Genomic DNA, 15,605 nt, shown 5'->3' with positions numbered 1-15,605 from the left:
TTCCTGCGCTCACTTGGAGTTTTGGAAGTTCCAAATTTTGCAGGTTTAAGCCCCGCCCAAAAACAGGGGATGATGGGACTGCCTTGAGTCTCGGCGTGCGTATGTTTCCCTGGATAAGCTTTCATGGTGGTGAGTTTGAGGTTTTTTTTTAACGTGCAGAATTGACGGAGCTATGGAAAGGGGTGTTGGATTTTCATAAATTCCCTAAAAATCAGGGGATGATGGGACTGCCTTGAGTCTCGGCGTGCGTATGTATCCCTGGATAAGCTTTCATGGTGGCGAGTTTGAGGTTTCTAACGTGCAAATTGACGGAGCTATGGAAAGGGGTGTGAATGGGGTGCCCGATTTTCAAAAATTCCCCAAAAATCAGGGGATGATGGGACTGCCTTGAGTCTGGGCGTCCATGTGGACACATGGATAAGCTGCCCTGGTGGCGAGTTTGAGGTTTCTAACGTGCAAATTGACGGAGCTATGGAAAGGGGTGTGAATGGGGTGCCCGATTTTCAAAAATTCCCCAAAAATCAGGGGATGATGGGATTGCCTTGAAACTTGGCGCGCGTGTGTATACCCCCATGAGGTGTCATGGTGCCAAACATGAGGTTTCTAACTTAAACAGAAAAAAAGTTGTATAATTTTTTAGCTTTCAATGCAACCCTATGGGGGGGAAAAAACGGAGCTCCGATCCAGATCCGGAGCTCCGAGCGGAGCGGAGCGGAAGTGGGCGGAGCGGGGGCGGGGCGAAGTGGCCCGCTCCGAAAATCGCGGATCTGCAAGTGAAGCGGAGCAGGGGGTCTGTGCACACCCCTACTTTTAAGTATTTGAAGAGTGCTCTCATGTCTTCCCTCAGCCTTCTCTTCTCCAGGCTAAACCTGCCCAGTTCTTTCAGTCTCTCTTCATACTTTGTTTCCAGTTCTATACTTCTATTAATGCAGCCCAAAATAGCATTTGCCTTTCTTGCAGCCACTTCGCACTGTTGGCTCATATTCAGCTTGTGATCTACAACAATTCCAAGATCCTTCTCGTTTGTAGTATTGCTGAGCCAAGTATCCCCCATCTTGTAACTGTGCCTTTGGTTTCTATTTCCTAGATGTAGAACTTGGCATTTATCCCTATTAAATTTCATCCTGTTGTTTTCAGCCCAGCGCTCCAGCCTATCGAGATCACGTTGAAGTTTCTTTCTGTCTTCCAGGGTATTAGCTATCCCACCCAATTTTGTGTCATCTGCAAATTTGATCAGCGTTCAATCCCAGGAAAACCAAATATGGATATTTCTGGGGGGAAATTGCTATACGTTGGTGATGTAATAGTGCCTCATGGAGGCACATGATGTTGGCACGCTCTGTGGTGGCTCCATTGTGGTTGGAAGTCATTGCTCCTATTAATTTTGTTTTGGGGGGGAAATATGTTATTTACGGCTGATGCTCATGTGCTTTCAAATTATATTCATCGAGACTAACAAGTATCAGGAGTTGTATAACGATATATTTATGTGGTAATGTGAAAGTCATCCTTTATGTCAGGAGTACAGAATCTGAGGCCCTCCACATGATGGTGGACCACAACTCCCATTATTCCTGCTTATTGGCATTGGCTGGGGCTGATTGGAGTTGGAGTCCAAGCAGCTCTGAAGGCTCACAGATCCCCTGCTTGGTTTCTGCCGTAAGGGTTTGCATGTATGAAGAGTTTTACCTGCCTTGAGGGCTTGTGGCTTGGGCGGATGCTAAATGGAAGTCAATCAATGCATAAGGATAAAAAAAAAAAAAAAAACCTGGAGAGATTTCATGTTTGTGGGGATTTGTGGGACCTGAAACAGAGTCACGCAGCCAAGTGGCTGAAGGTTTGGGGCCTGCAAGAGGGTGACGTGCTTGTCAGAGGAATTTATTGCAAGGACTTTGGGGTTTGGTCTTATAAACTGATGGGCTAACGTAGGGTACATATGAATGTGATTTTAATTGGCTGATCTGGCGGTCAGTTCAAAACAGGGACAGTTAATGAGCCGGAATGGGAAGGTTTGGCCCCTTCTTCCTCCATATGAGTTGAGGTTTGTAGCAAGCAGCCTTTGAGAGTCCCCCCCAACCACAGAAGCAATATGCCAAGGGAAAAATCTGCTCAGAATATGGATGGCTAACATCTCTCTCTCTCTCTCTCTCCCTCTCTCTCTCTCTCTCTCTCTCTCTCTCTCTCTCTTTCCCTTCCTACTTTCTTTCATTCCTCCCTTTATCCTTTCTTTCTTTCTCTTCCTTCCTTCCTTTTTCTTTTTCTCTTTCTCTTTCTCTTTCGTCTCTCTCTTTCTTTCTTTCTTTCTTTCTTTCTTTCTTTCTTTCTTTCTTTCTTTCTTTCTTCCCTTCCCTTCCCTTCCCTTCCCTTCCCTTCCCTTCCCTTCCCTTCCCTTCCCTTCCCTTCCCTTCCTTCTTTCATTCCTCCCTTTATCCTTTCTTTCTTTCCCTTCCTTCCTTTTTCGCTTTTGCCCCCCCCTCTCTCTCTCTCTTTCTTTCTTTCTTTCTTTCTTTCTTTCTTCCCTTCCTTCTTTCTTTCATTCCTCCCTTTATCCTTTCTTTCTTTTCCTTCCTTCCTTCCTTCCTTTTTCGCTTTCGCTTTCGCTTTCGTCTCTCTCTCTCTCTCTCTCTCTCTCTCTCTCTCTCTCTTGCCTTAGCTAGACGGGCTTTATCCTGGGATCTTGCCCTCCACTTTGGCCCCGGTTTTTCTGCGGTCCTGGGCTGAGCCCGAGACTGTGGAACGTGGGGCTCGTTGCCATGGTTTGACCTGGCTCCGTGCGATTACACGAGCGGAGCTGGGAGCTGCACACAGGGCGCAGCGCTCCTCAGGAGTAGGGTGGGGGGAGCGGGAATTTAATTAATTTTTAATAAAAAAAGACTTACCTTTTGCACACAAGCGTTCGTGCGCTCTGGTCACTTTAAAAATTAAAAAAATGGCGGGCGCGATGCTTCCCCTCCTGAGGTCCTCACGCCTCATGTGTAAACGGAGGAGGGATCTCGCGATAATCACATCATGGGAGCTTCCCTCCTCCGTCGCATGGTAAAAGGTAGGTCTATCTAAGGCCTCTCTCTCTCTCTCTTTCTCTCTCTCTCTCTCTCTCTCTCTGTCTGTCTGTCTCTGGGCCTTGCTAGACCTACCACATAATCCGGTGGGGAGTAGGGGGGACGACGCGCTACATCTAGCGCGCGCTGTCGCCCTTTTCCAGACATAACACGTGACGGGGTAAGGGAAAGCCCCGTCACGTCCAGCATTTTTTTTTACACTTAAAGGGCCATGTGCGCAGGAGCACACCGCCTCACCAGGTAGGTTTTTTTTAAAAAAATAGTTCCCCGCTCCCCCTGCCCCTGATTTCCCCCCACAATGCCTGATGCCTCCCCTGCCTGCTCGCTCACCTGTCCTCCCCCTGCTCGCCATGCCCGTCCCTGTCCCCGCTCATCATGCCCGACCCCCGTCCGCCAGGCCCTATCCCCGTCCTCCTTCTCCCCCATCCCCGATGCCCATCCCCGCTCGCCAGGCCCTGTCCCCATCCCCAATGCCCGTCCCCGTTCTTCTCCCCCCCTCTCCTGCCGGGTCTGGTCTTTCCCCCGGCCCCAACTCCCCCCCCCGGTGATTCTCCCCGGCCCGATGGGCACAGCGCTCCTATGAGCGCTGTGCCCAGTCCGTGACTTCTCCCGGCTACTTGCGAGTAAGCGAGCAGCCGGGAAAACCCACTGACCCTGCTAGACTTTCCGCAGCCCCGGCCTCAGCCCGGGGCTGCGGAAAAGCCGGGCCATAACTGCATCTGGTTATCCCAGGTTAAGGGAGGCCTTACCCCGGCCTGACCCCAGGATCCCCTGTGCGTCATCTGGATGCACAGGAGGGAGCCTGGGCTTCACACCAGGCTAACGCCTCATCTAGCAATGGCCTCTGTCTCTCTCTCTCTCTCTCTTTCAATACCATTTCAAAAGCTACAACATACTGGAGATAACATTTAAAAGCCTTCTAAAATGTAACCCCCCGGGTTACATTATATGCCCAAATATAGTAACATAATAACTTGTTTTCCCCATGAATATTATTTCTAGAACATATAACATTTAATTGTATATGGCATTGTCTTATAGTATATTAATCTATTAAACACATAAATATTATTTCTAGTATTCTGATCTAAACACCTCAGACAGTAAAAGAGGTTTGCCACACACTGGGGGCTTTGCTAGATCTGCCAGGATAAGCCGGCAGGGAGGCGGGGCGGCAGCGCGCTGATGTTAGCGTGCACCACCCGGGCTTCCAGACGCAGGACGCTCAGGGACGTCGGATCCTTGCAGGGTCCGCCATTTTTTTTTTTAAGTTTAAAGGGGTCACGTGCGGCCCGAAGACTGCGGAGAAGGTAAGGGTTTTTTTTTAGTTAACCCCCCCATCTGCTCCTGTGTCGTCTCTCCTTCTCCCTCCGTGTGTGTGTGTGTCTGTGCTGTGTCGTCTCTCCTTCTCCCTCCGTGTGTGTGTGTGTGTGTGTCTGTCTGTGCTGTGTCGTCTCTCCTTCTCCCTCCGTGTGTGTGTGTCTGTGCTGTGTCGTCTCTCCTTCTCCCTGCGTGTGTGTGTGTCTGTCCTGTGTCGTCTCCCCTTCTCCCTACCGGGATCTCCCCCGGCCGATGGGCACAGCGCTCAGCACTGTGGCCAGTCCGCGGCTTTTTGCGGCTACTCGCGAGCGAGTAGCCGCAAAAAGCCACGGAAGTAGCTAGACGTTCCCCAGCCCCCGCCTCAGGCCGGGGCTGGGGAAAAGGTGCGCCATAAGCGACTTCGCTTATGGCGCGTTAGAGGAGGCTTCAGTGCGGCCTGGAGCCGGATTCCCCTGTGCGTCATGTGGAAGCACAGCAGGGAAACTAGCTCTCAAGGCGCACTAAGGCCTCGTCTAGGAACGCCCTAAGAGAACCAGCCCGGTGTTAAAATGTAATGGCCATTTTACAAATTACACAAAAACAGATCTGGCGGGGTGGCCATGTGCCCTCTTTGTACAAAGGACCATCCTCTATTTGAAGGGCTATCCTGCCTAATTCTGGTTTAAAACTCAAGAACCACAAAACTGTTGCCCGTCAATGGTTAACACCTGGACAGCAGTCTGAACAAGATACCCAGGTCATCTTCTACACTGTGGTGAGATTTGTTGTATGTCTGTTGAAATAATAATAATTGTGTCCAAATTTGCAGCAATTCTATACCACCCGATGGCTGAAGCTCTTGGTTGGTATAGGAATGATGACATTTTGTAGATGGATTCATTTTGCTTTTGTTATTAATTAACCAATGCCCACTGTAGGTGACTATCATATTTATTCAGGGGTACATTCAAGGTATTTTAAGCATAAACCTTAAAAACTGTATCGTTTTGCCCATTACAAGACACGTCAGAAAAGGGGACGTATCCGTGGCTATCTCTTTTGCTGTTCATTGCATGTTATCTCATCTAAAAGGGAATTTGCTTGTCTCTTCTGCAGGGACATGTGTGGCTTCCAGATGTGCGGGTTGGAACTCATGCACTTCTCCATGGGGGAAATGTCCACATTGTCTTCTTTTTTTTCTTTTTTTCTTTTTGCATCAGAAAGAGGAAATTGGAGTCTCTTGTGAATTGGCAGTTCTGCTGCAAGAAATGTTCAAAAGAGTCCTTAGACAACTGAGGCTTTGGAGATTCTCCAGGAGAATTCTGTTGTTCAGGAGGGGCCACCCAGAACGCCTCTTCTTCTCACACAATGGCAGTGTGCCGCCCTAGCTTGGCGCATAGATTCTAAGCTGAAGAGGGTGCGCTCAGTTGATCTTAGAGGCCATGTTGGAACATTGGCTTGAGGCTGTCTCTTAGGTACATGGGCCCAAGCTGTTCTAGACCTTATAGGTCAGGCAGTTGTAGATGTAATAGGTCAGAATAACCAGAACCTTGAACTGAACCTGGAAGGCCATTACTAATCGGTGCAGATGCTGGAATTCTGGTCTAAATAATATGCTCCAGTCAGAAGGTGATGTGCAGAATCTGGCACCAGCTGAAATAGGTGTTCCCCATTACATAGGACAGACCTATGGAGAACCAGCAGAAGACGTCCTCTTTCTGATGGTCTATATAGTTCAAGTACCATTTAAAGATAAAGTATCATAAAAAGGGAGAACAAGGAGAGGTCATAGAATCATAGAATAGCAGAGTTGGAAGGGGCCTACAAGGCCATCAAGTCCAATGAAGTTGCCTGTCAACGTTCAGCACCTGGTCAGGAGACAGAGCAAGGGGTTGTCTATACGTGGGGAAAGCTCCATGGTGGCTGTGGATCTGTGTTGCCTTGGTTAGATGACGCAAGGAGAGCTTCGCAGCCACCACTGGACTTCCCTATGATGCTGCAATTTGAGAAAGTTGGGGATTTACCCTGACTTTTTCAAATGGAGTGACATCAATACGGTGCTTCTGCCATCTGCCATCGCTCTGTGGCCAATCCGGGGTCAACTTGGAGATGGTGCCTGGTGGAAGGCAACCAGAGTTTGGTCGCCTTCCACCAGGAAGAGGGTGCGGGTGGCACTGAGACCCATCAGGCTGCCCAGAAACCCCGCACTCCCTCCTTAGGGATGGGATTACCCGACACCACCCCAGGAGAGAAAAAGCGTGGTAAGACATCTTACCAGACACCCAGGTCACATAATTTTTTTGTGAACCGCCCAGAGAGCTCTGGCTATTGGGCGGTACAGAAATGTAATAAATAAAAATAAAAATAAACAATCTTTTCCACTATGGCGAGATTTCTGGCATTTCTATTTAAGTTATAGTTATTATTTCTGCACTTCTACATCTGCATATGCAAATACTGCGCAAACTGGTTTACCGTTGTCCTTTTTTGGTGGGGGAAGCATAAGAAGAACAGGCATGGGCAAGGGCATGGCGGATGGGGGATGGGGCGGGGGAAGAAGGATGGGCACGGGCATGGGCATGGGCATGGGGGGAGGACGGGGGACAACGCATCGGGCATGGGTGGAGGACGGGTGAGCGAGCGGGCGGGGGGGCATCAGGCATTGGGGGGAATCAGGGGCAGGGGGAGCTTAATTTTTTTAAAAAAAATCTTACCTGCTCCAACGGTGCGCTCCTGCGCACATAGCCCTTTAACTGTTAAAAAAAATGGCTAGGGAGGTTGTGGGCTCTCCCACACTCTCCCATACTAGAGGCCTTCAAGAGGCAGCTGGACAACCATCTGTCAGGGATGCTTTAAGGGGGATTCCTGCATTGAACAGGGGGTTGGACTCAATGGCCTTGTAGGCCTCTTCCAACTCTGCTATTCTATGATTCTATGATTCTATGGTGAGTAATGACAGACATGGTAGAGGTGTATAAAAATAATGCCGGGGTGGAGAAAGTGAGAGAGGTTTCTCCTTCTTTCGTGATGCTAGAACTTAAGTATAGTTGTTGTTATTATTATTATTGGGAGATTCCGGACCGATAGACAAATTGATGGAGGCAAAGGCTACAATATCAATGGCTACTAGTCATGATGGCTATTAACTATCTCCAGTATCGGAGGCAGCAAGCCTCTGTTGATGAGGGCCACATCTATGCCAAGAAGGAGAGAACACTTTGAAAACGGTTCGAAAACGGTTTGAAAACAGTATGCGAAACACGCCCCAGGCCTGAACTGTTCTAACAATGCTGTTATAAACTTTTATAAAGCAGTAGCGTAGATCCTGCGCAGTTGCTGGAGAACATGAGCTGGAGAGTGTCATGACACCCATGTCCTATTTGTGGGTTTCCCACAGGCATCTGGTTGGACATTCTGAGAACGGAATGCTGGTCTAGTTAGATCTTTGATCTGATTCAGCCTGGCTTGTCTTATGATCTGCATGCAAAAGGTTGCAGGTGACGTGGAATTGAATATTTTGCAGAGTGCGTAGCTCATGCGAAAGCTGGATTCACTAAGTTTCTGACTTGAGAGGCTTACTGAGGAAAAGTCAATACTCACAGATTTTGTCAGTAAGAATAACTTTACTGAAACAAACTTTCAGTTTGTTCAATATATACAGCACACTTCACCAACAGCAGCAAACGGTACAAAGATAACAGTGACAACAATCACCACAAAATGACAACTTAAATACTTTTTTCTTTTAGTTCAATTAACCAATTGTCTCTACTCCAGGTCTTGCACGTAGGCCAAAACTGCCAGGCTCTGGTTTGAACACCTCCAGAGACAATCTGCCAAGCACTTTAACACTTTAAAGTCCTTTCTTTCCTCTGTTGGAGAAAATTCACCCCAAAATTCAAATCCCAGCATCTCCAGGTAGGGCTAGGAATCCCACCCCCCCGAAACCTTGGAGATGCCCTGCCGGTCAGTGTAGAGAAGACAACTAGATGGAGCAATGCTCTGACTCGACCTAAGGCAGTGTCCTATACTCCTAAGTCTTGTTGAACTCAGTGACCCAACCCATGAGTAGACAATGTATGGGATTCTGGTGTTTGTACATTTTTCAAAGGCCAAGTGAAAAATCAGCTCCCACCAAGCAATTTATAGCCTAGAACCAGACAAGACCAAGGCCATAGCTAGACCTAAGGTTTATCCCTGGATCGTCCAGGGGTCAAACCTGTTCATCTAGGTGACACACAGGGGATCCAGTGCTCAGGCAGGGGCGAACCCTGGAGGATCCCAGGATAAACCTTCGGTCTAGCTGTGGCCTTGGTATTGTGACAGCCCCACTCCCCTCCTTCTCTCCCCCCTCCAAATCATTGGTTCTTGTTGGGTGATGGACGTGGTTGCCTTCCCCCCTCACTCTGGTTTTGTTGTCTAGGGTTTTACCAATGAGGGTGGGTTTGGAGCAGCACAGTCCGTTCGACCAGCTCAGCACAAGTCTGTTCGTTAGACCCACAGACTCAGCAAGCTGGAGGAGAACCGCCCCGCCCTCCTCTTTTGTTTCAGGGTCGCCCCCAACAAAAGCAACATAGCATTACTCTGTACAGCACCATGTACATTGATGGTGCTATATAAATAAATAATAATAATAATGAGGATAGCAATACACAAGGGTGGAAGGGTGCATTTATTTCACGTGGAGAAAATAAATCACACTTTCCCCGCTCTAGAAAAAGACAGAAAAAGGAGGAGAAGAGTCAAGACAACTGCAGGACAGAGACAACATTGTATGAGTGTCGCGGAGCAAAACAATAAACAAGGCAGGACGACAGTGCAATAAACACTGGTGTGATGGAGCTCTATATAACCAAAACAGGCAGTTGTAACTAAATCCTATTTACAAAGTAGGAAATAAACTATCCTTATTTGATAGCTAGTATGATTTTTCCACAAATACAGCCACTAGGTTAACTTGATTTATTTATTTACTTATGTATTTGATTTATATCCCACCCTTCCTCACAAAGAGCCCTGTGTAGATACCAACCTATATCAACACAACACACCAACACCAACACCATTAAAAGTCCTAACTGTCAAGTCACAAATATATAGGAATATACCGTAAAACCACCAGCACAATCAACAGAGAAACATAAGGACCACTCGTCTTTATCCCCAAAGCTTATACCAAATGAATATGATTTTAAGAGGTGCCTAAATGACAGCAGTGTGTGGGGATTGCTGAACCTCTACTGGAAGGGAGTTTCATAGCTGGCTTGCCACCACTGAGAAGGCCCCGTTATGTGTGATAGCCAGGGCAGCCATACATTTGGCAACCAGCAGGGAAACCATTATATTCCAGTATAGGCTGACCATGTGAAAAGGATCCTGCATCTTTAACGGTTGTGATGAAGAGGGAATTTCAGCTGGTGTCATTTGTATGCATGTAGCACCTGGTGAAATTCCCTCTCCATCACAGCAGTTAAAGCTGCAGGAGCTATACAAGAGACCAGATACAAAAGAGGGCAAGGCTCCTGCATCTTTAACTGTTGTGATGAAGAGGGAATTTCACCAGGTGCTGCATGACTAGGGTGACCCTATGGAAAGGAGGACAGGGCTCCTGTATCTTTAACGGTTGTGATGAAGAGGGAATTTCAGCTGGTGTCATTTGTATGCATGCAGCACCTGCTGAAATACCCTTTTCATTACAACACGTAAAGCTACAGGAGCCCTGCCCTCTTTTGTATCTAGTCAGTCTAGTATAGCTCCTGCAGCTTGAAGTGTTGTGATGAAGAGGGAATTTCCCCAGGTGCTGCATGCATACAAATGACACTGGCTGAAATTCCCTCTTCTTTAACAACCGTTAAAGAAACAGGAGCCCTGTCCTCCTTTTCATATGGCCCCCCAACTCCAGTAACATATTTTAAAAGGTCACCAGAAATGCAGGAAGGCAGAGAGAGCCTCTCTCCAAGGGGTGCCAGGCTGCGTCTTGTGCTGAGAACACCCCCACCCACCCACCCATGTCACCAGCCTTCCCCTTTAACCCTCTTGGACAGCAGGTATTGTGCAGCACAAAGCCAGAAAGCCAAGTCTCACTGGCTACTGTGGAAACAACAGTGTTCTGCTGAAGCCAATCAAAAATTGTGGAATCCAAATAAAATAAAAGTAGATCAACTTATTGGAAACGTTGGATGCTCCCTACGTACTAATTCCATGTCAATATTAAATTCCGTGTCAATATTAAATACAAATGAGTTTTAAGCATATTGTCACTTGTTTTTACGTTGGGGTGGGTTGCGATTACAGGGTGGGGTTGATAGCTCACTGGGAAGAGACCCCCTGGCTTTGCATGCAGAAGGTCCTAGATTTCAGGGGTTAAGAAAGAATTCTGCCTAAAACACTGGAGAGGGTTGACGATACGGGGCTACATGGAACAGCGGTCTAATTCAGTATAAGATATAATACTACAAGAAGAGCCCTGATGCTGGATCAGACCAAGGGTCCATGCAGTCCAGTGTTCCGTTCACACAGTGGTAAACCAGCTGTCGACCAGGGACCCACAAAGCAGGGCATGAGTGCAAGAGCACTCTCCCACCCATGTTCCCCAGCAACTGGTGTATGTAGGTTTAGGCAGGTTCCTTTCCCCAGATTCCCCCCCCCCTTTTTAATGGACAGTTGCTTTGTGCCTTTAAAACTGCATAACTGTATAACAGGCAAAAATTCAGCAGGTCTGTAAAATGTTGGGAATCCTAGTTCCAAATGGAAATAAATATTGTGTGAAAAGACCTAGCCGCAGCGTTAATATTGCCAATCAAACAGTACAGTTCAAAAATTATTATTTATTGGTTACATCATCTGCCCTCTGCTTTCCTGCCTTCACTGCCCTTTTCCTGGGATTGGAATCAGTGTCAGATCAGGCATTGCTTGGCCATTTTCTGTGCTAACTGCTCTATTGGCACAAAAGAATCTTTCCCAGAAGAAGAACTCTGTGAAACCTCAGACCTTGCAACCTTCCTTTGGAGAGGACTAGTGTGCAACTGGAGATTTTGTTACTCTGTTAACACAACCCTTCATGGTACAGCTAGGTTATTTCAGACCTTGGACTTCAGCGTGTATGTGTGTGTGTGTAAGGGCCTGTTCAGACAACACACTAAGTCCGTTGCTAGACCTAAGGTTTATCCCAGGATAATCCTGGGTTCATCCCTGCCTGAGCGCTAGGTGCCTTGTGTGGCACTTAGATGAACAGGTTTGACCCCAGGACAATCCTGGGATAAACCTTAGGTTTACCTTTGGCCTAACTCATGGTTAGGCTAAGTCATTCCTTTTGCAGTGAATGGTTAGTGAGTGTGTTTAAACCGTGCTTATGTAGCCACCATGGTTAGAACAGACACACTAAGCCATAATGTTTAGCTCAAAATGCCTAACCACCATGGTTTACTGTGTCATCTGAACAGGGTCAACGTGTGTGTATGTGTTTGGATAGCCATGTGTATTACTTAATTTGTGAAACACACAAGGAACATTTCTCTCCCACTTCTGCTGCAGCCATTCCCTGCTTTACAACTACTTCTACATTTGCAATAAGTTAGATGCAAAGGAAAAACCTGTTTGCTAACTCTGATTTTTAAAAAAAAGACCTCTGAGCATGTGCAGTTTCACATTTTAAACATATTTAAAGCGTAGCTTCATCGTAACTATAGGAATAAAAACTGAGTTTGCTTCTGCTGCCTAGATGCTAAACATCTTTACTCAGGAATAAGCACCAATTTGTTGCAGAAAGGGGATATTATGGCCTAATCTACACCAAGCAGGATGTTGCACTATGAAAGTGGTATGAAAACGGTATATAAAAGGCAGGAGCCACACAAAGCAGGATATAGTGGTATGAAAGTGGTCTATGGTCTGTGTCAATGGGCCCCAACAGTTGTCAGTGCACTTCAGTTATCACTATAAAGCGGTTGTGTGGCTCCTGCCTTTTATATAACGCTTTCATGGTGCAAAATTCTTCCGCTCTTCACCCCGCCTTCTTTTGCCGAGCTCTCCTCTCCGGCGGAGAGCTCTCCTCGTCGTCGTCGTCGGCATGGACGGCTCTTCCTCGTTTCTTTTACAGGGAAGTCAGACTATCGTTTTCGGGGTGCTCTGGGGTCGCATAGAAGCGCTCTGGGAGCGACGTGTGGATCCCCCCTAAGTGTGGATTAGGCCTGAATGTAGGCATTCAAAATGATAAAATGAGCACCTGTAACTATCTACATGCCCGTCAAGTTGTCCCCTGACTATAAAAGGTTTCCAAATATAAGAAGTAAGAAAGGACGCTGTGGTGAAAAGGACGCTGGCCAAGGTACTTGCTATGGCCTCCATCACTTGCCATTTTCTCGGTCAGCCTTTCCCAACCAGATGTGGGAATCTGGCAGTTGTGATCTAACACGTCTGGAGAGCACCAGGTTGGGGAAGACTGCTGTAGATGGTCTTTAGGAACATAAAAAGTGCTATGTTGGATCAGACCAAGGGTCCATCTAGTCCAGCACTCTGTTCACACAGTGGCCAACCAGCTGTTGACCAGGGGCCAACAAAGCAGGACATGGTGCAACAGCACCTTCCCACCCATGTTCCCCAGCAATTCGTGCACACAGGCTTACTGCCTCAGATACTGGATGTAGCACATAACCATCAGGGCTAGTAGCTATTGATAGCCTCCTCCTCCAAGAGTCTAGCAGCCCTAGATGGCCTTCTCCTCCAGGAGGCTAGTAGCCATTGATAGCCTTCTCCCCGCCCCCAAGGCTCTAGGGCCCTGGATTTTGCTGGACTGACATTCCTTAGCTTTCCAGGCACTCCCCCAATTTTGTCCATCCTAAAAGTTTCATAGGAATCAACCCACAAACTTGGGGGTACAGCTTGAACATGCCTTAAATTGGATGTTGGAAATAAGGAACCACATATATTTTGGTCTGCAAAGCAATGTGAAAAATACGAATAGAGGTTAAATGTACCCCCCCCCCCTTAAATAAGTTGATTTAAATTCAATGTATTTCTTTTTATTCTTTGTATTCATTTACTTTCGTTTTTACCCATTTTTTTTGGTTGATTTTGTTTCGGAAAATCAATACTATTATTATTATTATTTAAAAAAAGGAAATAGGAAGCCCTTTTTAGGGTTGACTGTTTCCCAAGGAGGGCTTTGTCTATTTTAAAACTTCCATCCCCCCCTTTAAAATTCAGTGTCACTTTAACACTAGGCGTGTGCATGGGGGTGTCAGGAGTGAGGAGCACCCCCAAATCAGATTTTGGCAAGTGTCAGTATTTTTCTGACTTGGTGCCTCTCGCTCGCCTCTGGCACGCGTCCGCAGAACACCGAGAGATGCAAATCGGTGTTTGCAATGGCCTTCCAAACAGGAGGCTGTTTTTGGAAGTGAGAAATTCGTTTCTCTCTTTCGTTCCATTCCCTTGCCTTTGAACGGGGATGTCTTAACATCTGATGAAAAACTCGCCTTCTGCCCCAGTCAGAAGAACCACATTTCGGTTTAAAAGTGCCTTTCTCCTCCCCTTGCGAGCACCTACACAAACGCCATTCCCAAGTGGCGCGTGTCTCGCAAAAAGGCATCACGCAATATCACTTCTGAAAGCACGGCCAAGAAATCACAGAACTAGCAAATGCCGGGATCTACCCTCCCTTTAAAAAAAAAAAAGAGAGAGAGAAAAAGAACCAAGAATCTTCTATCTTCCCCTCCACAAATATGTCATAAGGGGTAGTGGGGCATGTCCTTGCCAAGGTTTCATACCAAAACAACAACTCACCTCATTTCTCCTCCTGCGGGCTCCACTGCTTTTGGTGTGCTGATCCGTGTAGAGAGAGGTTTGTTGCTGTCAAAGTGTGTTGTCCCAGGAGTTCAGCTGTTTGGCTTATCTTTCTTCAGAGATTTGTGTGTGAGAAAGAGAGAGAAAGAGAGAGAGAATGTGTGTGTGCGTCTGGGATTCTCTGGCATTCCCCATGCTGGTCACGCCTTCTTCTCTCCCTGCAATGGTCACCCCCCCTACACACACACACACACACACACACACACACACACACACACACACACACACCCTTGACACACAAACAAACCTGCCGGGAGAGAGATCTGTCTTCCTTGTTCCAGCAGTCCCAGGGCTCCTTGTAATGAGGGTGTCTCAATCACTGCAGCAAACGCCACGAAGAAGTGCAAGTTAGGAATTGGTCTCCCTAAAGCGGCACGGTGGTGCGCTGTCAGAAGAACCCACTCCCTGCTGCTGCTTTGCCAGATGGCTTCAAAACAATATTGCATTTGCTTCTCAGGAGGGCATTAGGAACTCTTGCAAAAGGGACGACTTCATTAGAAACCTGCCCAGAATTTGTACAGTATTTAAGGATGGATGGAGGCCCCCGGAGAACGTTTACTTTAAAAATGTGTGTGTTGCCATTTCGAAGGGGGTCAGATATGGGTCTAATACATACCCTAACTCTTTTCCCCCCACCTCTCTCCTCTCCCTAGGAGTCTGTAAATGCCAGTGACTTCACTCAACCAAGAACAATTTACAGAGAGGACCACAGAATCCTGGCAGAGCAGAGTGGATATACGGTGTGTTGGAGGTCCTTTCTTCCTTCCTTCCTTCCTTCCTTTATTTATTTATTACATTTCTACACCGCCCAATAGCTGGAGCTCTCTGGGCGGTTCACAAAAATTAAAAACATTCAAAGTATAAATATCAATGCAAAATTACAACTTTAAAACACCAAGTTAAAATTTATTTATAGACTGTTAAAATGCTGGGAGAATAAAAAGGTCTTCACCTGGCATCTAAAAGCATACAATGTAGGTGCCAAGCGAACCTCCTTAGGGAGCTCATTCCACAGCCGGGATGCCACAGCAGAGAAGGCCCTCCTCCTGGTAGCCACCTGCCTCACTTCCTTTGGCAGGGGCTCGCAGAGAAGGAGCCCCTGAGGATGACCTTAGGGTACACCTTTGGCAGGCACATATGGGAGGAGGCGTTCCTTCAGATAGCCTGGCCCCAAGCCATTTAGAGCTTTGAATGTAAATACCAGCACTTTGAATCGGGCCTGGACCTGGGCTGGCAGCCAATGAAACTGGAAAAGGACTGGCGTGATGTGATCTCGTCGGCCAGTCCCTGTTAGTAACCGGGCTGCCTTGTTTTGTACCAGTTGAAGTTTCCGGACTGTTTTCAAAGGCAGCCCCACTTATAACACATTGCAGTAATCCAAACGAGAGGTTATCAGAGCATGGATAA

General features: G+C 47.2%; 1 protein-coding gene across 4 annotated transcripts in view; it reads right to left on the bottom strand.

Moving 5' to 3' along the window:
* The window catches only part of MASP1 (MBL associated serine protease 1), a 130,966-nt gene extending 116,432 nt beyond the window's left edge, over positions 1-14,534 (bottom strand). For 3 of the 4 annotated variants that reach the window (XM_063131773.1, XM_063131771.1, XM_063131774.1), the window contains exon 1: positions 14,139-14,343. In XM_063131773.1, coding sequence (XP_062987843.1) covers positions 14,139-14,143 — 5 coding nt within the window. In that variant the 5' untranslated portion in view covers positions 14,144-14,343. Of the gene's footprint in view, positions 1-14,138; positions 14,344-14,445 lie in introns of those variants that run through there. The other variant, XM_063131772.1, reaches the window with a different exon arrangement.
* Positions 14,535-15,605: the final 1,071 nt, after the last annotated feature.

Source organism: Elgaria multicarinata, chromosome 8 (assembly GCF_023053635.1).
Source record: "Elgaria multicarinata webbii isolate HBS135686 ecotype San Diego chromosome 8, rElgMul1.1.pri, whole genome shotgun sequence".
In the NCBI taxonomy this organism is placed as follows: Eukaryota; Metazoa; Chordata; class Lepidosauria; order Squamata; family Anguidae; genus Elgaria; species Elgaria multicarinata.
This window is presented reverse-complemented; position numbering and strand designations above follow the sequence as displayed.